Source organism: Clupea harengus, unplaced genomic scaffold (assembly GCF_900700415.2).
Source record: "Clupea harengus unplaced genomic scaffold, Ch_v2.0.2, whole genome shotgun sequence".
Taxonomy (NCBI): Eukaryota; Metazoa; Chordata; class Actinopteri; order Clupeiformes; family Clupeidae; genus Clupea; species Clupea harengus.
This window is the reverse complement of record NW_024880350.1, coordinates 1-23865: the sequence shown is the minus strand read 5'-3', so window position 1 is coordinate 23865 and position 23865 is coordinate 1. Positions and strand designations below refer to the sequence as shown.

Below are 23865 nucleotides of genomic sequence, written 5' to 3'. Positions count from 1 at the left end.
AGTAAGTTACCTGCCTTAAATTACACTGCATGAGAGCTAGGGTTGGAAATCAAAAAGCAGATTCAAGGATCATAATCTGTTTTGACTCATGAGTTTGAGAAATGGATGTATACAACAGATACAATCACACCCTAATATATATATATATATATATATATATATGTATTTATCATTGTGTAGTTTGCATATAGTCAGTTGATGATGCTGCAACTTAATGACCTGCAGAGAGTGTAACACTGGGCAGGCGCGATTCAGAATGTCTGCCTCAGCAGGCCAAAGACAAAGGCCATCCACAGAGTGCCTGAACTTACAGAATTTCATAGGTTTAGAAATGACATGGTTCATGCATTCACTTGAACGACTAGCCTACACCTGAGAAAAAGTCAGTCAAAGCACTTTGTGTAAATTACTGAACTTAAACTACACTAAACTTACTCAACTAAAGTCATCTTTGCGAAGCTGTCCATTCATTCCAACAGCTGCCACATTAGAAAATCCTTCCATTAATGCAAAGCGGAGTAATTATAAAGTCACTGCCGGATGTGACTATACACCATACCATCTGAATGAAGATGATCGAGGAACCGATGAGAGAACCTTTGGAGTCAAACCAACAAGAGATAACCATAGAGTCATTTGATTTTGGTCAAGGCTAGAAAATGATGTTCCTACAGACTTGGAATTACATTATTGTCTACTTTTCACCAACGGGATGCATGACTGCTAAAGTTCGGTTTACAACTCAGGATGAGAGAGAAACAGCGTAATCATCAGAGATAACAGAAGAAGAAAAAAGAAAGACATAGGCCTATTTTAAGTGAGTGGAAGGTCGCGCCTCACACCTCTATGAATGTGAGGGTGCTTGTCTATCTGAACCGCAGATAACTGTAAGGGGTCTATCTCCAGTAACCCTTGGACCTACATGGATCAGTAACAGTGATGTAATGCCCAACAGATTAGTCAACAAATTGCAAAGGAAGGCATGGTGATTCAGGTCATTGTACTAAGATGCTCAACCTTACAGCGACTTCGTCTCCATGGAGACAGACAAGCTAAAGTAGTGCAACACTCTTAAAACACTTGAAGGAAGGAACTAACCACACAAAGGAACCAAACCGCATCGGTGAGAAAATGCTGAACTGAAACTGGTGGGGAGCACCGGCATCCAAATCTATTTCCATAAGTTGGGGAGCATTTAACTATAACCAACATCACATTGCCAATCGCCTGAACACCTGTGCTCAAACACACACTCACACAACCCAGCAGCACCAAAATTACATCTGCAATTTCACTTTGTTCTGATTAACCTGATGATATGCCAAGTTAAATGCTGTTGATACTTTGCTCACCGTACACCCAACTTGGTGTTAATTAGCATGTAATTACCACATGCAGCCCGTGGCTGCTCTGAAAGTGACTAAACTGAGAGCAACAACAAGCCGTAGCTCGTGAAAGCAGTTGCTTTGAGGCCATGGCTGAGAGCAGCCACAGGACTGTGGTAGGAAAGAGGGAGGGCATTATGGGGGGGGGGGGGCGCGGCAGGGTGCCTGTCATTATGGCACCCTGCTGTGCAACACAGTATACATGCCTGTGTAAATAACATCTCAGCTGGACCTTATCAATCACTTTACCTTATTTAGTCAACTGAACAGATTCACAGGTTGCCTAAGCTGCATCAGATAAAGTTGCCACTGGTTTGAAATCACCACTGGAAGGGACTCACCCCAGCCATCTTCATGGAACACTACACTTAGGTGTTCATATTATGGAACTCACATATTATGTGATTCAAGACTACAGAGGTAGTTCAACAGAACACAGACTACACTCCTAACCTGCATCTTCATCCACCTCAGGGGCAGGTGATGTGAATAATACTGCACCCAGCAGTATCAGGTTTTGCTCAATCAGCCAATTATGGTGCTTGAAGACCTAAACAAACGATACCGACTGAAAGTAGTGCAAACAATATCGCAGGTTTAACACAAAATGACACAAACACAAATATTTGCGTTTTTTTCTTTTCTTTTCTTCTTCATCCATCACTTCGAACTCTCCTTAATTTGCTTGCATTTAGGTGACCAGTTCTCAGGGGACTGGGGTCGAGAAGATTTATCTCCATCATGAGGTAAGATACACATCGATGGTCCTGAATGTTTCATCACAAGAACTAAGAACTACACACACAACTACAACTACATTACCTAGTAAGAGCACGACACTAACAGCGACAACCATGTGCACCACTTCCTTGCGCAATAAACAGGAAGCACTTCAAACGTGTGGCAAAATCCAGTAGCTTCTTCAAATTATGTCGTGGACAATGGCAGAATCCTAAGTATGCATATAAAAAAACTTAAATCCAACCTGGTTAAACAATTACATGAATGACAACTACGACAGTTTTGTCGCACTCAAATGATCCTCGCTTGGGTGCAAACCAAGCGTCCTATGGGCGTACGTGTAACGCGGGATGTGACGCAAATGGCACCGATTATATTCCTAACGACCACTATTTCATTTGTTAATGACAAAATAATCATTCATTCGCGTTCTCTCAGTAGATGTCCTAATGTAGGAGGTGCATAGCACTTGAACCGTTCGTCTAAGTGAAGATCAGTTGCGTAACTTCGATCTACAAAACTTAATGAATTGTGCTCCAAAGCGCCACATCAGCCCCCACCATGTAAGATGAGGTGCCTTGATCTGTGAAAGAACGCCATGATTTCACGAAAGGAATTAAAGTTAAAAAAAATAATGACAAACATGCCTGACAATGTATGTCTTCTTTAAAGAGTACAGCGCAGAAACGGCCAGAGTTATCAGTCATACGGGATCTGTTCGCTATTTCGTACGGACGGCTAGGACGCATACACGTAGCGGCCGACTGAGCATAGGGGCCAGACATCGATGGCTTTCTTTCGACTCGTTTCAGCATGTGGATGACTAAATAATGCACGGCAACCTTGCGTCAGTGCTTGACTACCAAAACAGTGATTACTGTGCGTCTACCCAGAGAGGTTAGCGATGGTAGCGATCTAACGCCAGAGCTAGGCTACGGCCGATATGCGCAAAGCGGCACAATCCGTGCGCAGCTTCGAACTAACCTACCCAATTTGTGTGCGCCAACTCCCCGATTGTTTGCGAGTCTAACGTTACTTTAAACGGAACCTCTCCTTGCTGTCTGTTTGCAACCAGAAGCGCAATGCACTTCTCCGTTCTCATGGCACCGTTTGCATTGACCTATTATCCCCTTAAAATCTCATTTACACGCTTATATTGTCAACTCCAAAAAGCTACTATTTCGTACCACAAAAGACCAGATTAACTTGATCAAAGGAAAAGCTACGTACAAAATGCACCTTTCAAGCCGTAAGAAAAGAGGCCCCCTCCAGATTGCAGCATGGCCGAGAGTGCAGCGCAAAAGCGGGCTGACCCAAAAGAGATACAAAGGGAGTGTTGAATACGTCCCTACACGACTAAAAACTATACTACGAATCATCTAGAACCGTTAAGTGTTTGTGAATACCGCAGAAGGAAACCACGAAATGGTCGATGATGAGAAAGATTAAATGCTACGCTATGCGGCTCGGTGGCACCATTTCCAAGAAGTAGCTTGGCGCACAGGAATCGGGTGCTTCACCGGTGACCCTTCCGGCTTTGCGCGTCTTCCTACAGACCGCATTCAATCACAAATGCGTAAAATAACGTTATTGTACCATTAAAGATGTTAAATACCAAACACACTGTTTGAGTCTACCCTTAAAAACGCTGTTAACGGACAATATTAGGCTCTGAAACCAAACATTCGCCCCTCCATGAACGGACCGAACAAGAGAACGATGACGCCATTTTCTGCAAAACAACCACGTTCGGTGAGGTACGGAGAGGCATTTTTAGCTTCCAAAACGACTCTAGGCCTTGGGTAAAAGGTCCACGGTGGATGTAAATGTTATTGTCTTTGTTCTTACCAGAGTGGCTGTCAAAACACAAGGTTAAATCAGGTTTCGCTACGTACCAGAAAGCGTTTCGGCCGGTGAGCTACTTCGACTGTGCGTCCTCTCGGGCTAGCTGGGGATTGTTTATTACGCCTAGCTCAGTGCTGAGTTCTCGCTCGGCAGTTCCCTCGCCAGCAGCCTTTGTGCACAGCGTGGAGAGCCCTAGTCGTGTGGCTGCTGCGCAAAAGGTGCTACACTTAAACTTTAGAAATACCACGACTGTCAACACGACAGAGGGCTATAGGAAAACTGACCTCTGCAGATATATAAAATTGTTGTTAATTCCAGTTTATTTCGGTGATATATTCACGTAGCTTTAACGCGCGCCCACTCCAAATTCATAAACTTGAAGCTTGGGTTTCTCCAAAGTTAAAAGGGTTAAGAAAGTTTTAAAACAATAGCCTGTCAGTCTACCTTATTGATAGATATAATAGCTCTGACACAATAGATTTGTGACTTAATTTAATAGGACTTAATTACTCGAAAAATGACTAAATCATGAAAATACCCAAATCTTAGGCCCCACAAAGATTGGTTAAATTTGCAGTTATTTGATACTTTTGTAGATACATGCCAAATAATAAAAGAAATTACAGGCTACACTTAAATTAATTGATGTATATTTTGAAAGCAATGTCAAGTGATCCAGTGTCACCAATAATTTCAGAAGGGACTTTAAAAAAATGCTAAAGTTAGATTAGGAATCGGCATAAAGTGACAACAATTACTGGTTCATTCAGTTTTATCACTATTGCTACCTACTTAATTGTTGTCCACGTGGACTTATGTTTTACAGTGGTAACTACGAAAAGAGGAGATCATCTTCTAAAGCAGCTGTAACGTTAGTTTCCAACCGTGTAAAATTACGTTTATTTCAAATAGCCATGATAGCTAGCTACGTTATCAATGTGATTTAGCTGATACGACGTTTCAGGAATGCTTGTTCCTCATTGCGAGAGGTTGTAGGGGGGTTGGCGAGTAATGTCAACGCTCAAAAACTACTTTACAGTTGATGTGGCAACATTATCTTAGCTAGCAAGCTAGTCTTAACTAACATTAGCTTGCTTAATGTTAGCCAGCTAGCATCCTCACGGAGAAGTGTGTCACCACCTTCGTTTGCAATTCACGAAACATTATTCGTCATTTCTTTTCGAGTCTGTCCTGTAATCAACTGATGCTGATAGGCATTCCGCAAGTAATCACGCAGTGAGGTCGATCTGACTATCATTTGCACTTAACCCTGTAAAGAAGAAATAACGCCATGTTTACTGATCTGTAGAAACTTTACCAGCTTCACTTGCGCAGGTGCTAGGGGAAAGTTGGTTGCTATGATACTGTAGACTGGGGATAGCGCGCGAAAGTGCTTACAATCTAAACACGTGCATGATGTATAAATGTGTCTGACTATATTGTTCCCACTGGCCGAAACTTGCAACTGCTTTTAGCCCATGCTGCGCGCGTTGATTCCTCCTTGGTAAACGACTATCAATTTCTAAACAGGCAGAATACCCCCAGCTTCAATCTCTTACAGTCTGCTGCTTTCGAAGTTCTTTTTAACGTGTGTAATGATTGTGAGAAAATTGTTTTGTTTTTTTAGTAAAATACACTTTGAAAAAGCTCGTTGAGCTTTTGTGTTCAGATAGAAAGAAAAAAGACTGCGTCGCAGAGTTCTCCTGTAGTTATAATCCTTCAAACCATGCCCTCAACTCCACAGAAAACATAACAAAAGATAGCCATTGCTTTTACCCAGACTCCAAACTGAAGGGCCTGGACTAAACCATTATCATAAGAATGCTGGTTTGGGGTGGAGTGGGGGGTGAATATTCCCTCTCTGTGAATCGCCACTTAGAATTTCAAGAATAAAAGTTTTCTATTTATTGCTTACTACACACTTCAGCTTGCTTTACCGGTTTGTTTGAATCACTAACTGTGATGGTTAGATTTACATCAACCTGCAAAAGTCTTGTAAATGGAGGTAGCCTACACAGGAACATCCTCAGAACAGCAACTCGCACAGCCAGGAAACTTTTTGTGCATCATCGGCAACATCAGACTGTCCGGTAATTCCTCAGTATAGTTAATGTTAAACAGTTGACACACATCCCATTCACAGACACTTACAACAGGACACAGGGAGACAGGTAAAAAAATGTATTTCTGTAACAGTTGAAATCCAAAACATTGTCAAACCCTGAAAATACACATATTCTATTCCATTTTTGAAAATGCCATGGGCCAAAAGAATAAAAAGAGTAAAAAGCACATACAGGACACTGTTTCACTGAGGTTTAGACATTGAATATTTTAACTCCTTCTCAAATGAGTTTAGTTGGATAGCATTAACATGACCATATAAAATAAGGCCTTACATTGAAAAAAAAACAGCTCATATGGCTAGATCAGATTTGGGGGAAAACAATATAAAGTATTCACTAAACATCATCATTTGAAAAAAACAAAAAAAAAACTGTATAACTGTATTTAGTAAGGACAGAATGTGTACAAGTTACACAACTGAACAAAAGGGCAGTATAAAATGTAATATAATTTAATACAATTAGTATACACAGTTACATGACATTAAACCTAAATTTGTCTGATGGAGCTGGGTTTTCGAGGTGATCAGAAGGTCTCTGCGAAGCCGAAGACGTGTCAGACAAGAACAATTCATCCGTTCAGAAATGAATGTGGCCTTTAACCTTGTTTGATTTTTCATGCCTTGGGTAGATCAGATCAGACATCTACAGTAAACAGAGGTTTTGAGGGGAAGGAATTGAAAACAAAAGTGTAGTGGCATGCAAATGCTAATATCAATGAAGTCCCATTTGCACTATGAAAAGCGCAAGTCCTAAGAGTGGATGTGCTCCTCAAATAGATAATTAGATCAAGAATATGAATGCTGATTAAAAATATAAATATATATCACAGTGGACACGCCACAGAACCATGGCCTATATGTATAACTGTCATTTAATTACAAACAAATATACATTTCTTCCAACGTATACTTCTAAAGACAAACTATTAGACGCCTGTCTATATTATATATCTCTGAAATCAGAGGCCTTCAACTGAAGATAAAGAGGGGACATTCTGAACAATACCAGACCAAAGTTTACAAAGTAGATCAAAAAGGTGCATAAGGGACAAAATTATTTTCCATATTCAGGTGACACAACCCCAGCTAGCAAACAGGAATCACAACAAATCAGCTTGCAGAGAAAGGAAGTTGTGAACATTCAATTTACTCTCATTTAATTACCCAAGTACACTTAACTGCCCAAGAGGTGAATGGTACAAATACCCAAGATGTCTAACTACCAAAACGACTGTGGAGTCAAATAACACCTGACCATAACAATTAATCACTTTAAAAACTCATATCTGCTTTGGTCTTTTTATGAGACAGACAGTATATGTGTGCCTGTTGAGAGAAATAAGACTGCAGGAAATATCAGTATATTCCATATATCCAAATCAGTGTTTCTATGGGAGGCTGATACTGACGTCTCAGAGATAAGAGCCAATAGGATTAGCACAATGCTCTGAAGATGAAAACATGATCGCAAAGAGCTTACTTTGGGAAAGTAACTCCCTCTACTCTACTTCCATCACCTGAGTCTGGGAGTGGAAGCACTTTACATGGAGATCACAAAGGCTTGAAGGCTGAGCTTTCAGCCATGGCGTGCGGTGAGTCTAGCTCTTTAGCAAGGCAGAAAGGTAAGCGCCGACATGTCAATGGGTGAAATTCACACAGAATATTTAATCTGGGGGATCAGACAAACAAAACGAAAAACTGTACAAACATTTGTCTTTCTATATAATATATATGTTTGAAATATCTTGTTTTCTATAAATAAGACCAGATCAAATTTCTGGTATATATGACAAAGTGCAAAGGGGCAAGTACTAAAATTGACTATTAAGGTGATCATGCTGATCCAATCAATCCACACCAAGGAAATATATGAATAAGGTTGAGTTAGAGTGCATGTGCCTTAAACCAATAATGATTCATTATTACACATGCCTACAAACCGCAGTATTATAATTGGATTTAAACCACTAGGTAAAGCTGAGTGACACAGCAATGGGACATTTGAAATGACAGTGGGATTTTTAAAAATAAGTATCTTGCAAAAGAAAGCAAGATAGATTTCTTTGGGGATTTTAGTATTTGTGACACGCAGGGAGGTGGGATTTTTTATACATTAATAATAAATACAAAAAATAATAGAAAGATATGTACACTTTTTTTTTTCCAACAATACGAACTCTATAATAATACTTTCAACTTTTAAAATGACATACAAATATACTTTTGCTCATCTTAAGCCCTACACTAGTCAGTTAGAAAATGAATAAAGAAATGATAAATTATCATACAAAATCCAACACTTCCTTATGTTGTTTTCCATTTAGGCGCAAGTCCTGACATTTTGTTTTCTTGCAATGCTTGCGACATAACTGAAATACTTGAAAAAAAAAAAAAAAAACCTGAATTTATCCTATTTCTGTTAAAAATAATCTTGCCAAACAGTGTCGGTAAAGAATTCCCTTGGTTGAAAGTTCATGTTGTTCTCTCTGCCACCTGTTCTATGGTCCAGGTGGGAAGAGAATTAAGTGCACTTTAGATAGGCATGGTGGAGAGGCTTTTTCCATTCCAGAGCCTTTTTGTGTGTGCCTGTGTGTGTGTGTGTATGTGTGTGTGTATGTGTGTGTGTGTGTGTGTGTGTGTGTGTGTGTGTGTACACATACCCATGTACGTGTACACGCATGTGCAATACGGTACATGGTAGAAAGGTTTCAGGCATGATGTGAGGGGTCCCTCAAGCTCGTCACAGCTCACGGAAGAAATCAGATGACGCACAAGACACGTCTCTCCTCTCCAATCCTTTCTTTTGTCCCAACATCTCCAGCAAGGCGAGATCATCAAATGGATTGCTATATAATAGCGGTATGAGCCAAACAAACAAACAAACAAAAAGTTCAGCGGCAAAAGTGGTGTCAAAAGAAACAAAGCATGTCCGCTCTGCTGACAGTTTTTTTTCCCTCAGAGTCTTGATCTGTACACGTGTAGACGGGCATTTATGCGGCATCCATGGGAACCCCACAAGCTTTGTAGCGTAGCGGCTGAAAGTGCAGTTCAGCTGCGGGGAGAACTTTTAGTACCAACGGGACCCCATTTATTTATTTTCTTTCTGAGGACGGCCAGTGCAGCCCGACTCCCCCACAGGGCTCCACTGACAACCAACGAGGACCTAACCTTCGATAGACGATGGGCACACAGCTTTACTGCTCTGGTCTATCAGTCAATTCCAGTAAACCCTGTAAGACAGGCAGAGGAAGGGCTTGGAGGCTGTAGAGTAAACAGTCTGTTTGGGCTGAGCATCATCCTGTTCTCCTTTTGATGATCCATTAAGTCAGTGGTGCACCTTGGGCTGGCAAAGAGACAGAGAGAAACAAATTGTGAGATAAGCTAGACAGAAATGAACAGGTAATAGTAAGAACGCTCCTAGTGGAAGTCAAGAGGCACAGTCGAGGCATACCTGCCGAAGGTGAGGATTGTGCGGCGACTCGGGCAGCGGGGCCAGAAGGCTCAAGCCGCTCTTCCTGAAGATGCCATCCAGCCCTGCCGTCTTGGTCACCTTCTCCGGTTTTTCCCCAGAGCCCGAGCTCTTCCTCTTCCTGCAGTCCATTGCCATGGCACCAAACAGCGCGGGGCTGTGCGTGGAAAGCGCGTGGTCGCCTGGGAGCGAGCTGCCTGCGCCCACCTGCCCACCACTTGCGTACCTGCCAGAGTCCTTGAGTCCCTGCCCTATCCGACCAGGGGACTTGCTCTTGATGCAGAGGGTGGCTGTGCCATTACTGATGATGGAGGAGCCTTGAGGGGTTGGTGGAGGAGGTGGGGGTGGGTGGTAGCCGTTTCCGTTCTTCCGGGGGGTGCTCCCCACGGAGGCCTTGCGCCTCTTAGTTCCCGGCCCCTCACTCTGGGCCCTGGGGGACTTTGCAGGTTTAGTCCGAGGCAGTTTGGCAGAAGACAAGGAGGAGGAGGAGGACGCTGGAGTCGGCGGGTCGGGGTCCCTGATGCAGAAGATCCCACCTCCGTTATGGGGGAAGGCTGTGGAGTAGGAGACGACGGAGACACCCTCCAGAGACAGAGGGACAGCAGGAGAGGCAAACAGGGGAGAGGAGAGAACACCCGAACCAGAAGAGGAAGAATCGGATAGGCTGGGGGAGTTGCTGGCAAAACTCTCTGCTGCCAAGGGTACCTTCCTGCACCAATAAGACAGATTAACATCAGATGGTCAGCAATGACCATAGAGATATTGGTCAGCACTAGAACACTGAGAGTTTTGATGCTTTTAATATTATCTTCTCAGTTTTTTTACCTATTACCAAAAGAAACACTATTACGTTTTTTTATGATTTAGAGTCTTTCTAACTTACTTCCACATCTGAGAGTTCACATGCTTCTCTACCATGGAGTGCAACACCAGTCGGATCTTGTCCCAGCGCCGATCAAACACATAATGGCCTCTCCCCATCAGCCTACTGTTGAAGGCACAGCACTGCCCAAGACAACAGAGAACAGAAAGAGTGAATTTCTTCCTTGAATTTCTGATTTGGAAAATGGTGCTCGCACATGTATGGCATGAAGCTCAATTTCACTGGGGAGTACGAGAACAGACACACACCCGGATACAGTCCCTCTGCTATGAGTCACTTTGGTCAGAAGTGCCAGCTAAATAAGAAAGGCAAACAATACTGAAGGCTGCACAACCTAATATGATGTTAGCCTACTATATTACCCTGTGTTACAATTACAATATACATGTAGAGACAATTATGGGGTAGTGTGGTCTAAAAATAGGAATGAATGATTAGCAGGTTCAGTGTGTGAAGGGTCTAAAGCAAAAAACAACACCTCCCAAGGGAAGAGCTCAAAGGTAATGTGGCACATTTAAAACAGAAAACAGCAGTTCCAAAGTCACATCTGGCGCGGCGAGACAACAAGCCAATAGACAACTGGCTTGAGGCCTGGGGAGAGATGGGGATCGTACAAGCCAACAGACAACTGGCTTGAGGCCTGGGGAGAGACAGGGATTGTACAAGCCAACAGACAACTGGCTTGAGGCCTGGGGAGAGACAGGGATCGTATATTTTGGTTCTTACACTCATTGGGTCCGGATGGCGCGGAGAGTAATGGCAGGCTGGTTTCTCTAGGTCCTCGGACGCCTCCGTCTCACCCTCATCACTGGACAGGCGGCTTTCCGCAGCTGCCCTCTGCCAGCGTGGCACAGGGTCCGCGGCAGGCACCGGGGTGGAGTTCAGCATCACAGCGCCCCGACTGCCCACAGACCTGTCAAGAGTTTGAAGGAGATTTGTCGTCACTGGTACTCATCATAAATAAGTGAAATCGCTTTGACTAGAGATGAAAAAGGGAAACAGAGTGTGAAGTATTTTGATTCAAAAGATGATCAGTTGAAAGAAAACAGCTCCCACTTCCACATATGCCTAACCACTACAATTAGAACAAACAACTAATTTCACACAGGTCATTTATGAGAATTCTGTCCAATCGCTCACAAATAATTAGCACAGGACACCTGAAACATTAATGGTTGTATACCTGTGGATGTGTGTGTTTGCCAGACGTAGCCGCAAAGTGGAAGTGGTTTTGCCATTGGGGCAGTGGGCAGGCCCGCTTGGAGTAGTGTCGTGCGATTGGGTGGGCTGGCCGCCTGTCTGAGTATCCTGTTTCTGTCCAACCTCCTTCTCCTTTGCTCGTCCTTTGTGTTCGGCCAGGAGGATGTCAAAGTTTTTCTTCCTCCCAGGTACAGCACGCCGATGGGTCAGGGAGTGAGTCTGACACACACACACACACACACACACACACACACACACACACACACACACACACACACAGAAGTCTTTATCCAGAAGCACTTGGTTTAACCTGAGCCATCACAGCATAATGAGGAACTGAGAAGACAGAACACAACAGGAGTGTTGTGCCATACAGTTCCCTGGAAAACTAACACAAAAAAAAACACAGAGTACAGAACACAAAGAACACAAGCTAAGCAAAATGAGTTGGACAACTGCCAACCTTGCAAGTGAGAGATCGGGTGCAGGGCCTTTTGGTTTCTGGGTCCAGAACTCCACAGTGTTTATTAGGATCGAAGATCCTCCCTTGAGAAAAATTAAATAAAATATCACTCACAATACAAAATATATGTTCATTTACAGGCTAGGACCTTTAAAAACGTATTCTAAACAGTATCTTACATCTAAAATTGCTTGCAAGCGAGATAATTTTTTTCAGTGTGAAATTATCACTTTTCTCATTTAAACCTGTGCTGCATTGCAATGCACTACAGACTTTCGCTTGACTCAATCATTTCATTTCAACTGGCCCTGACCCAGATGTCCTCAGTAATCTCGAATCGCTAATCTCTATAATCTAGTCGTGGATGTGTGCTGCGATGTTCTGCGAAGGGCGGAGGTGAGTGCTTGGAAGGAGCCAACCTGCTGCTGGAAACCACTGCTCCTCTTTTTATGGGTTTTTAAAAGGAGCAGAGTATTTTGGCAGACGCTACGCATGTGTAAAATACAATCCGGACTATATCTTGCAAGCATCATTTTCACTTTGAATTTACCCCGGCCTGGAAATCCCAGAGTGACAAAAAAAATGGGCTGACAGATTTTTGACCAGGCCAATCAGCGAGCCATGGGGGAGTGGTTTAGATGAAGTAAGAGAGGAAGCACTGTCATCTGACATTCAGCAACAGCTTCAGTCAAAGGGTTAAGTAAAAATGTCTCTATTTGATCCCCGTCATTTAAAGTTATGTGGATGAAGTCAGGGAAAGTCCGATTTCAGAGAGTATGATGTCCCTAGTGATTCTTGTTTAAATCTCAGTTTTTGCTTCTGGTTTAATTCTTTCAGCTCAGTTTTCTCAATAAAAGCAAAACTGTTAACATCATTTAGACTGATGCTCATTGAGACAACCCTAACCCAAAATAAATCCCTCCTGAGGGTGTCCAGACCACACTGAACACAGACAAAAACTGTGGTCTGGAAAATGCCTGGATAGAGTACAGCAGGCACATTAAGAGGACCTATGCCAACACAACATTGCATGCATTTACGGCTGGGTGATATGTCGGTATATAAGGTTTGACCTTATGAGATATAGGATGAGACAATACCATTTATACCGATATAGTTTGATGTTGTCTTACATAACCCCTTTTTTCCAAAAAGCTGCTAGTGTTTGCTCCCCTCATCCTCGCTCTCACACTCTCCGCACAGCCACGCCCCCACTCTCCCTCTTGACATCATAGTGGCCAGCGATGGCCGGAATGTTTCCATTAATATAAAGAGTTGTAAACAGAGTTGAGACCCTTGTCAATAACACGAGTAGACACTAAATATACGTATCTATATGTATAATATTTTGAGAAATGTTTACGTGTTACCTCTGCCCAGTTGTCAATATGAAAAGTGGAGGTTTTGTGTTTAGATGTTTAGCTAGTCAGCTTAAAGTATGATGAGTTCAGTCACGTCTCTGAACCCATTGGCTTACAATTTGTTTTCACAGTTTTCCTCTAAGTATTTTCTGCTGCAGCTCAGAATGCAGCCATCTCTCTCCTCATATCAACCAATGGAAGCAGCCACAGGTGTCCAGTCAAGAAGGGACTCACTATTGGAAACTGAACTTGTATTTTCTGTGTCAGATGGCATGGACATCGTCACTACAGTGGCTACAACTGAACATTTAGCCCACTAGCCCAAAATACTGATGTATAGATCATGTATCTGTATTCAGCATAAAAAAAACTGGGATATGATTTTTTGTCCATATCGCCCAGCCCTACATGCATTGCAACAGAATGGCAGGTTTCGACACAGGCTGATACTACATCACCACTGCTATGCTGTATTGATATATTTGTCAAAACAAAGCAAATAAACAAACAACAAACATAAAAAGTTTACCTGACACTCTCTTGTTCCGGGTGCCTTTCGTCCCATTCTGGTGCTTTCTCTCCAGGGGAGAGGGCGGGGCACTGGGCCTCCTGTCCAATGAGGATGGGGAGGGCGAGGCACTGGGCCTCCTGTCCAATGAGGACGGAGAGGGAGACGCGCTGGGCCTCCTGTCCTGAGCTGAGGGGGAGGGGGTGGGCCGTTTGTCTAGCGGGGAACGCGAGGGGCTACGCCGCCCATCAGGCGCCGAGGGGGGCGTGGTCGAGCGGGGCGTGGCTGGCCCTCGTCCATTCACAAATTTCTCCTGGGGCTTGTGGGAGGCAAGCGATGACTTGAGAGAGGCGGCCGGGGACTGAGAGGAGGCGGCGGAAGATGAGGAGGAAGAGTAAGGGAAAGAGGAGGTGCTGGGCGCCGCGGAGCTGGAGGACACTTTGATGTTGCTCCCCTCCGCCCTTCCAAAGCAGGGCATCTTCTCCAAACTCACCACAGGCAAGGACACACTGCACAAACACAGATAACATGCTAAGATAAGTAATAAGGTGTAAGGAAAAATAATATATGTTAATAATTAATATGAGCACTATTTTTGAATCATAAAAACATTCCCAGCATTCATTACACATACCAGCTGAAAAGAGTATGGAATTGGAATAACCAGTGGGCATCATTTGAGTGCTCTAAAACCTATGTAACACCCAGCACTTTCATACCCTTCACAGAAACTAAATGTTGTTCAAAGCCGCTGGAGGCAACAGAAAGCTTTCGTAATACTTCTCCGCCTTTTGCTAATTCCCCTGCATTTGTACTATATTTCCATGGTAAAAAAATCAGTTTGTAGAAGCACGAGCTAAACAGCTGAGTGTGTATGTAAATGAGAGCGGGGAGTTGGTGTACGCACCAAGCCTTGGCGCGGGCTCCTTTGGGGGGGTAAACGGCGAGCGGGGCCTTGCTGAAGCGCGAGTGGGGGTAGTCGCGGGGCACGCGGAACGGCAGCGCCTCCAACCCACTGTGGCTCACTGACTCTTTGGGCTTCATGGGAACCAGAGGGGCCCTGGAGCCACTGGGAGAGCCGTGTCTCCTCTCTGCAAGGTGCACACAGAAAGTTTACAGACACAGGCGCACACACACACACCAGAAAAAACACACACACACACACACACACACACACACACACAAGAAAGCAGAAGTCAGACGAGGCTGGTCATATCATCTTTCAACAGCGCTAAGACCAAGGAGTAAACACACATGGAAGATCTGGCCACATGCATGATCATGCAGTGGTGTGCCAAGTTATGATGGCATGGACTAGCTCATTTTAACATTGTCTTCAAAATCAGCCTAAGTGTCTGGGCAGCTGGATTACTGATAAATGATTGAGAGTCTTATGTTCTTTGAATGAGGCTGTGACGAGTTACGGGGCTAATGTGTTGCTTTGGTTAAGCACTCTGGTATGGCTTTAATTTGTGGTATGCAGAGAGACAGAGAGAGAGAGAGAGGCCACAGAGAAATGTCTGCGCAGTGACTGCTGGTGGTGACAGTAATGAGAGAGAGAGAGAGAGAGAGAAAGAAAGAGAGAGATATAGAGAGAGGGGCACTTGAGAAAAAGGTGAGGAGAGGAAAAACAGCCACTACACTTACGGTTCTTGCTATGCATGGCTTTGGGGAGGGGTTGGGGTGGGGAAGGCTGTCCTCTCTACTCACTGTGAAACTATTCCCCAGCTACCTGCAAGTCCAAAGGGGCACATCATAGTCACAGATGTACACACTAAACACATGTAAGGACACACAAGACACAAACATACACTGATGGTGGATGCATCACAAGGAATTATTCCCCCCCCCCCCCTCCCCGACTTGACACAGCACTATAAATGTTTTTTTTTTTTTTTTTTTAAATGTTCATGGCGACTCACATGGGATATATTCAGGGTGTTAGGCTGCCAGGACAGTCTTGCACATTTTGGAGTTAAATAATAACAACAATAATCTGAATATAACGAGCCTTGTTCTGGCAACAGAGCTGGCCTTCAAAGCACACTCAGGCTGCCAGGAGAACGACGGCCAGGGCCTGAAACGCTGCTGGAAACATCTCCAGCGACTCTGCTTCGTTGCATTTCATTAGGTGGGGGACACAGTGAAGGGCAGGGGGTTTATGGTCAAGTGGGAGTAGAAGAAATAAACCTTTTTCACCCCACCTCTTCTTTAAAAGAAAAAAAAAAAAAAAAAAAAAAAAAGTTGTAATACCACTGCTCCAACATGAACAACTGAGCCATCCGCGGCCCCCCGTCCCTTCTAGGTAGTAATTCAATCAGACACAAGCGGCAGGTGTGTAAATAGACCAATCAGAGGACAAAAGCAGCTGGATTAGGACAGGCTCAAAGTCCACGCTGTACTCAAGTATGCAGCAATCTTAATACAACCCTTCCGCCCCCCTCTGGCTTCCAGTCACCAGCAATTACAAACAGGCCGTGGCGCAAGTTAACCAAGGGGTACTAATGTGTTTCACAACACACACACACACACACACACACACACACACACACACACACACACACACACACACACTGGCATTAACATCAGCCTTTGTTTCTCCTCACGCTTTTCTGGGGCACAAACACTGATCTCACTCATTGAAAAGCTACAAGCCAGATATTTGCAAGCGAGCTGAGGGGTTTCTTTGACTCGGAGGGGAGGGGGGCGGGGAGGCAACGGTGCAGAGGTGCCATGGGTCCACTGTTAACGCTCGTTGGCTTCGGTGCCGGCAGGAAGCAGAGGCGCTTTGCCACACGAGGGGCAAAACAGCTCAGCTGGGTTTGTTTACATCCGCCTGGCGTCAGTCGGCAGGAAGACACCCACCAGCCAGCCCCAGCTTAAGAGAGACCTTAGAGAAACGAAACGAAAAGAGCAACAGCCAAAAGGAAGAAGAGAAGAACAAGAAAAAAAAACATTACTGTACCTTCAGCTCTAAGGGCCATAGATCCAGCAGAAAAAAAAGCCCTTCCCTTGGAACTATGCACATAGTTCATCCGGAACAGCCCTTACTCAGCCTCTGCCACAGGCATAAAAAAGGTTGCAGGAGGAGGAGAAAAAAAAAAAAGAGTAAGTGGGAAACAGAAGGCAAAAGGAAAAAAAAAAAAAAAAAGAGAGAGAGAGAGAAGAAAAGAACAGCCCGCCTCCCAACTGGCTCGGAGGCATTCTTCTCTGGGCTGCGGCACTGGCGAGATGAATAGCCCCGAGTCATTGACCCCTTAGCTGAGCCCACACAGCCACGCAGCTGCAGCATGGCGCGGCACGCATCTCGCAGACGGGCTGCAGGAGAGGGGGACAGAGGGCCGTGCACAGCCTGCGCAGGTGGCTGCGCCTTGCCAGCCTCCTCCCCGCTCTGCCACACAGAAACAGCAAGCCACCCTGCAAGGCACACAGCGTACTGATTCCAAATGTGTGTGTGCGTGTGTGTCTGCCCGTCTTTCGCCCGCTTCCCTCGCCAGCACACATGGGCATGGCACACAGAAAAACCTGAGGCAGATGTGAAAGCACTGGAGCAAAAGCGAAAGTAAACAAGCAGGCCTTCCCTTGCAGCCTCGAAGGAGCTGGTGCCCTCTCAGCCATCCAGGCGGGATGACCACCACCACCACAGTGCTTTTGCCATTGACACTGCTTGAGGCTACATACATTGTCAATCTGTCTCAAGCACCTCACCCTGTTCAGTGTGGTTTGCTGTTTAGTTGATCCACGGTGGTCTGGTCACACACACACACACACACACACACACACACACACACAGTCAGTTATCACAGAAGCTCCCACTGGCCAGTATGCTAGAGGCATTTGTCTTGACGGGAGGGCCCTTTAAGGCTGGCTATCATGCTGTCGCTAGAGGCCTCACCAAGTGGTGTCACAGCAGGCTGGGTAAGGTTTCAATCGCGTGGCTCTAACATTCCTGAACCATCACTACTGTAAAACACTAAAGTCAGATGAATCAGCAGCAGATGCTCATCAAATCCAGCATTTTCTTTTTTTGTCAAAAACAAAATTGAGAGATGCAACCGTCAACCAAAAAATAACTGATGAGGATGATTTGAAATAAAAAGCAAACAAACAAATGATCATTCAAAAAAAAAAATTCCACATCAATTACAGCATTCAATTTCCAAGAGAGCCTACGCCAAATGACTCACCTTTCTCATAATCTAGCACAACACTGTGGGAAGCACGCTTACCGTAATGTGTCAGGAACCCCTGAGGTTTGATGACTTGTTCGCAGACATTGCATACGACGAGCAAGAATTCGTCATGAGTGGGAAACTGGCCAAACAAGTGCATATCTACAGGGAAGCAGAAAGCAATACTGTGAACTGAGTTAGCAAGGAAAGCCTGAGAGGAAAGGCAAGGACGAGAGAGAGGGAGAGAAGGAGGGGTAGAGACAGAGACAGAGCCAGAGAGAAACACCAACACTGCACTAAATGTCCACGAGGGAAAGCCCTTTATTTTATACCTGTGCTTAGAAAACCAGCAAGCAAAAAGCTAAGTAAAAATGAATTATAACAACCATCACATGACCACAAAAAACAGCTTGATGTTGTTTGATGAGCTTCTATGAGATGTAAAAGCATCAAAACGGTCATTACACAATAGTGCGAATGACAGGCTTATATCAAGGGCTTCCTTAATTTCAGTCATTCCAATGTCCTACCAGTTTTACCTATTTTCTTTCAAAACACACGGAAGGCTATAGGTTCTAGAGATTTCTGGACAATGTTCACTTCCAGGTCAGGGGCCAAGCCATCAGTTATGTCAACGTTGAACCTCATACCATAGGCCACAGACTGACACAGTAGTCAGTCATAATGGGTGGGGTGGGGTAGAGGGGAGGGGGCATGGTGGCCCACCCCTTGCTTCCCAGAGTGTATCCACCAATCACAGCAGCCTTTCAACAGATACTAAACCTATATCAAAATACGATGGTGAGAAACAGATTTCACCACTGATGGCATCACGATTCACAGTCACTTAGAAAACAACTCTGACTGTACTTTTAAAAGCACGACAGCAATTTCCTCCATTTCTGCCAAGGCAAATACAAACTGAGTGTGTAGCTTAGCGCTGCTGCAACAGCTTGCCAAATGAGGCTTGGTGCCAGGACCGAACTACTAAAACAATCTCCCCTTTCGTGAATGAATACATTTCAAACACTGCCAGGAATGGGTAGTCGATTTTTCATTATTTGATGGCTGCGTGATGAATGAAAGAAGCCAGCGGGAGAATGATGAATTATATCAGTGTCTCAATGAAAGGGGGTGTCCCAGCCCAGCATAACTGAAGACGGAGTTTATCCCGATCTGTCAAGGTGTGAGCCAGAAGATTACAATCAAAATGTGTTCATAACAGAAAACAAGTAGCTTGGCCTGTCTGTCACCAAATATTTCACATTCTCTCTCCACCTTCTCGACTATGGGTGAGGGAAGGGTGACCCAGCAAACGCCTGTTGCACTGAATGTACCCAGACTCAAGGTAATGACAGTGACTCTATGCAATGGTACAGTGAGCTGAAAGGGAGTATGTTTCAGGTTTGTTGATCTTCCACACTCACACGTTTTTAAATCCTACCACGGGTGGTTGGAGATGTGTGCGAAAACACATGCACCTGCACATCCATAGCGTCCCTTCAGTATTAAAACACTGGACTGTGAACGATGACACCAGGACACCAAGCTGCAACTTCATAAATGTGGCAGTTTTTAAACTTCACTAGCCTCTCAATTGAAACACAATTAGAACACAACTGCAATATTGTGTTGCAAAATGAATATCAAAAAAGTTTGAGCAAGCAAGTATGGCAACACTTGTGCTTATACTGGAACACATATTTATTTATAGAAAAAGCATTACTACTGCATTAATTTGTTACTGTAAACATCTTAAAGAGTTTAAACGGCACAACAGACAGACTATGGATCTTACCTTCTCTGTTTAGTTTCATCACTTCCTTTTTGTTCAAAAAATGTTTCCCTTGATTTTCAGCAATGAGTGCGCCTGCACAAAACGAGAAAGCTTATTTGCAAACAAAGAACAACTTGCAAAATAACCTGCTCTTCCCTTACAAAGTATGGGCATGCAATTCACCGTGCGTCCCAACAGTAAGTCAACACTATCAGCAGGGTGGCTTGCAAACATGAAAATACAACTAGTAGTAGCTAGGTGGCTGTCTAAATCCAGCGAGGCACTAACGGCAAACACTAAACTTGTACACTTAGTGACATATGGCTCAAAGTACAATAAAATGAAAATCAATCCAGCGCCTCTGTCAGGGTAGAACTGTCACTTTGCACCAGCGACAGAATATTTTTGCTCATCTCGCTGGATGTTTGCATATGTTGTTTATTTCTGCTCACAGAGATGCATGGAGGACACCCAGTCAGCTCAATCTCAGTTGAAAAACACTGTCGATAACAAGTGCAAAACATGAATTAAACAGTGAAAACAGAATCTCAGCGTGGACTTACTGTCGGAGTAGAGTGATTCAGTTGCGTCGGTAAAGATAGACCACGGTTTGCACATGAACGTATCCAGACTTGGTAGTTGGCGATCCAATGTCGCCATTGCTCTTCCTTCTTGTTGCTTGCTTTTTCCTTTCCTTCGCAGCCAGCAAAACGAGACTGGGGAAGCGTCTGACGTCACATTCGACAAATTCCGTCTCTGCTCGTACCATGGCGACAGAGAGGTGAAAGGTTGAAGGGGGGGGGGGGGGGGGGGGTACCGAAGTTCAAAAGTTCAAGCTGTGAATACATGAATTTTGTGATTTAGGAAAATAGATGAATTATTTCTCTTGAGTATAGTCTTATTTGCCCTATGACGATGACTCAATTCAAAAGATAAATACCGTTAGCCTCGGTGATATTATGCATTACGTAACTTTTATTGCACCATAATTGACAAACATTTCCTCGACGTAGCCTGCTAAAGCGTGTGATTGCTGTCAGACCCATCAGACACGCGTTGATAATTATTTAGTATTGATTCAAGATTGAAAGCATGCATTTTAGTTTCCTCCAAGATGTGACGGTGTTGAGTACAGCTGTTGGTAAAGTGTGGTCAGTGAATATGACCACTAGATGTCAGTGGCACACAAGCAACTCATTTCCAATCTGTGTGGCATGATAGGGGCCTAGTTGCAAATACTCTATCGGAGGCCTACATACTTAAGGCAGTCATCTGGAGATTACTATTCAAAGTAAACCATACGCATTTGGTGAAATTAGAGACCCAAAGTACTGAGGTCTTCCTATCCAACTGCAGCCACAACCCTCAAGGGATTCATTAAATAATGTAGCATTTGTTCCCCAGACAAAAACCAACCAGTGTGTCACAGGATGACCAAGAACACAAAAGCTGTATTATGCCAAAGGGACTTCAGGATTTATTTGGACAAAATCACCCAATGACATAAAGACACTGTTTCAAGGATTCAAGGATTGTTTTTCTCAGGGGAGAGCCTTTATTTAAAAAAAAAAAAAAAAAACTGCACAAAACATAACTACTCCTTTAAAGGATTTCTGTCAAGACAAAATAAAATAGCTCTATGCTAGGATCTATAGACACCTTAAGCATGTCTATATAGCATATTAATGTTCAACACAGATTCAGCTTTAGACTTGGCTTGACATTTTTTTTGCATTGTCAGAAATTATTCCTTTCATACAACAGAATCAATCAATACAAAAAACAAGCTTTTTCCAAAAGAATAATCAAAATGACAAAGCTCGTAATATGCACATTTTGAGGTGTAAATTCTCTTTAAGGCATTAACATTCAGAGTATTCAAGGCATATGGTAAAGTTAGTGCATAAACACACAACACAAAATAATCTACTGTCACAAGAACATAATGCATACAAAATCAAGTGTCAGGACATTTCTTATTCATTTGAAAAATAACCATTAGAAAACAGTACCATTACTATAAGGCTAAGGAGTTTCAGAGAGGTTCACAAACATGAGGCAAGCTTTGAATCAGGCTCATCCATATATAAAGCTTCAGGGACATAAAATGGCAAGTGTACAAGAAATAAAATGCTAAGCAAAGCTCTGCTAGCTCTGTAAGCACCGCTAGCTGAGGCACATAATTGCATAGGTGAACACACACACACATCCTCACAAAAGAACATTTGTAGTGATCAAAGAGCAAAGGCAGATAATACGTCCCGGTATATTCTTCAGGGTGGCATCAGGCAGACAGCTAAAATAGCGGTGAACTGAAAAGAGAAAAAGAGAAGGACGAGAAAAAAAGAGAGGTTTCACTTCTCTCGTGACTGGAGGAGAGGCCGTGACTGCCACCTATTCTCCTCCGCAGGCAGCTGACCAGAGAGAAGGCCCTGCTTAGGAATGGGCCGTTGTTTAAATGGGGGCTGGGGCCGACCTGCGGCCTGAACCTTGCTGTGCAGCAGACTTTTGGGAGTGCCACTGTGTCTCTTTGTACACAAACCAAGCGTTGCCAAGCCACACAATCACGTTCAGGAAGCCAAAAACCTGCAACAAAAAGTTAAACAACATCGTTTAAGCGTGTCAATGACCAGCTATACAGAACATGGCATGGGCAAGACTACAATGAACATTTCCATTCGAAGGATTCATCTGCACTACTTATAGTCATTGCAGCTACCTTTGGACATGCACGCCTGAGGATTGTTTAATATACAAATATCTTCTAACTAAAAAAAACTCCTGTGGTGTAGCTCTAACATTAGACATCAAGGAGTGCAAAGAGTCAAATCTGCATTCCATCACACTTCTATCGCGGAACGTCTGGACTTCCTGTTGGTTCACAACATTAAAGGCTTGAGGGGGGAAAAAAACTCACCACGGATATGTCAAGGCTGCGCATGTTGGCGATCTCGTTGACCTCGCAGCTCACGTCTGGCTCCTTGCACAGGCTCAGGGTGGAGTCGATGCCCGCTGGGCCCGTGGCGTCTTTCACCACCTGCAGGCCCCTGGCCCAGGCTGAAGAACACACCAGCCACAGGAAGGCGAAGGCAGCTGTCACCACAAAGTCCTGCAGCAGAGGGAGTGTGAAAGATGGCCAGAGAGAAAGAGAAGCATAGCGGGCGAGACGGAGAGAGTGAGAGAGAAAGGGAGGTGAAAACACTTGCCAGTCATAGATCATCCACTGGAATCTGGGATTGCATAGTTGGTTGCACTCCAGAAAGACAGATCCTTCACTTGCACTCACAAGCATGGGCCCAAAGTTGGAGTCCTTGTAGACGTGCATATAGCCCAGATATACCAGCAAAGCCAGCATGCAGTAAAGGAAGGCGAGCACAGCGACCCCCACAAAGAACTCCACTGAGGATGCTGAGTCCCCCATCAAGTGAGTCTCTGCCATTGTGCGGTTGCATAATGTGGTGTTGCTCTCAACAAGAACTTCTTGGTTTAATCTGTAGGTATACAGGACAGGAAATGAGCTATTGAACACAAAAATACAAGCAAAGAAACTGACATCTACTTGTGGATTCAGAAAACAAGCACACACCCAAAGGATCTCTAAAGATCAGCATCAACATCAATATCAATTTATCCACGGATCAACTAATGACAGGGAAGGCACTCACCTGAAAGGATAAGAGAAAGCAGCTGTCAATGTCTTGTTTGCTCCTTCAGTGCAATTCAGGGAGATAACATTTCTGCCCGAATAGCCACCACAACTTCCAAAGGCAAAAACAGCGGTGAACTATGGAAAATATCAAGATTGATTTCAAAGTTAAACACTGTGTGCGTATGTGTTTGCGTGTATTTGTGCATGGGAGGTCTTTTGGCTGCTGGCCTTATTCTTGAGGGTAACAGACCAAACCTTTCTCTGTCCAAACTTGGAAAAGCAGA

General features: G+C 44.0%; 2 protein-coding genes across 3 annotated transcripts; both read right to left on the bottom strand.

Annotated features, from left to right (window-relative positions):
• Window positions 1-6137: 6137 nt before the first annotated feature.
• On the bottom strand, window positions 6138-20684 carry atxn7l1 (ataxin 7-like 1). Of its 2 annotated transcripts, XM_042706679.1 has the most exons (11): window positions 20496-20684; window positions 19954-20025; window positions 18213-18317; window positions 14891-15074; window positions 14005-14492; window positions 12115-12197; window positions 11635-11870; window positions 11178-11364; window positions 10452-10573; window positions 9551-10277; window positions 6138-9442 (listed from the first exon to the last, which is right to left on the bottom strand). In XM_042706679.1, the coding sequence occupies exons 1-11, from the start codon at window positions 20590-20592 to the stop codon at window positions 9425-9427; spliced, it is 2319 nt and encodes a 772-aa protein (XP_042562613.1). In that variant the 5' UTR covers window positions 20593-20684; the 3' UTR covers window positions 6138-9424. The 2 variants fall into 2 exon arrangements, with proteins under 2 accessions (XP_042562613.1, XP_042562614.1); XM_042706680.1 differs by lacking the exons at window positions 19954-20025; window positions 20496-20684 and adding an exon at window positions 15631-15715.
• A 772-nt stretch (window positions 20685-21456) lies between these two features.
• Window positions 21457-23859, bottom strand: LOC122131956 (synaptoporin-like). The gene is made up of 4 exons (XM_042706678.1): window positions 23598-23859; window positions 23219-23423; window positions 22850-23041; window positions 21457-22518 (listed from the first exon to the last, which is right to left on the bottom strand). Exons 2-4 carry the CDS (start codon window positions 23369-23371, stop codon window positions 22387-22389), a joined length of 477 nt encoding a protein of 158 aa, XP_042562612.1. The 5' UTR covers window positions 23372-23423; window positions 23598-23859; the 3' UTR covers window positions 21457-22386.
• Window positions 23860-23865: the final 6 nt, after the last annotated feature.

Coding starts and splice junctions, on each gene's coding strand:
- atxn7l1 (XM_042706679.1), bottom strand. CDS start 20,592: ATGGCGACATTGGATCGCCAACTACCAAGTCTGGATACGTTCATGTGC. Junction 15,075..18,212: donor GGGGTTCCTGACACATTACG/GTAAGCGTGCTT, acceptor TGCACCTTGCAG/AGAGGAGACACGGCTCTCCC. Junction 12,198..14,004: donor CCGGAACAAGAGAGTGTCAG/GTAAACTTTTTA, acceptor ATTTTTCTCAAG/GGAGGATCTTCGATCCTAAT.
- LOC122131956 (XM_042706678.1), bottom strand. CDS start 23,371: ATGGCAGAGACTCACTTGATGGGGGACTCAGCATCCTCAGTGGAGTTC. Junction 23,042..23,218: donor CCAACTTTGGGCCCATGCTT/GTGAGTGCAAGT, acceptor CCTCTGCTGCAG/GACTTTGTGGTGACAGCTGC. Junction 22,519..22,849: donor GCAGCCTTGACATATCCGTG/GTGAGTTTTTTT, acceptor TTTTTGTTGCAG/GTTTTTGGCTTCCTGAACGT.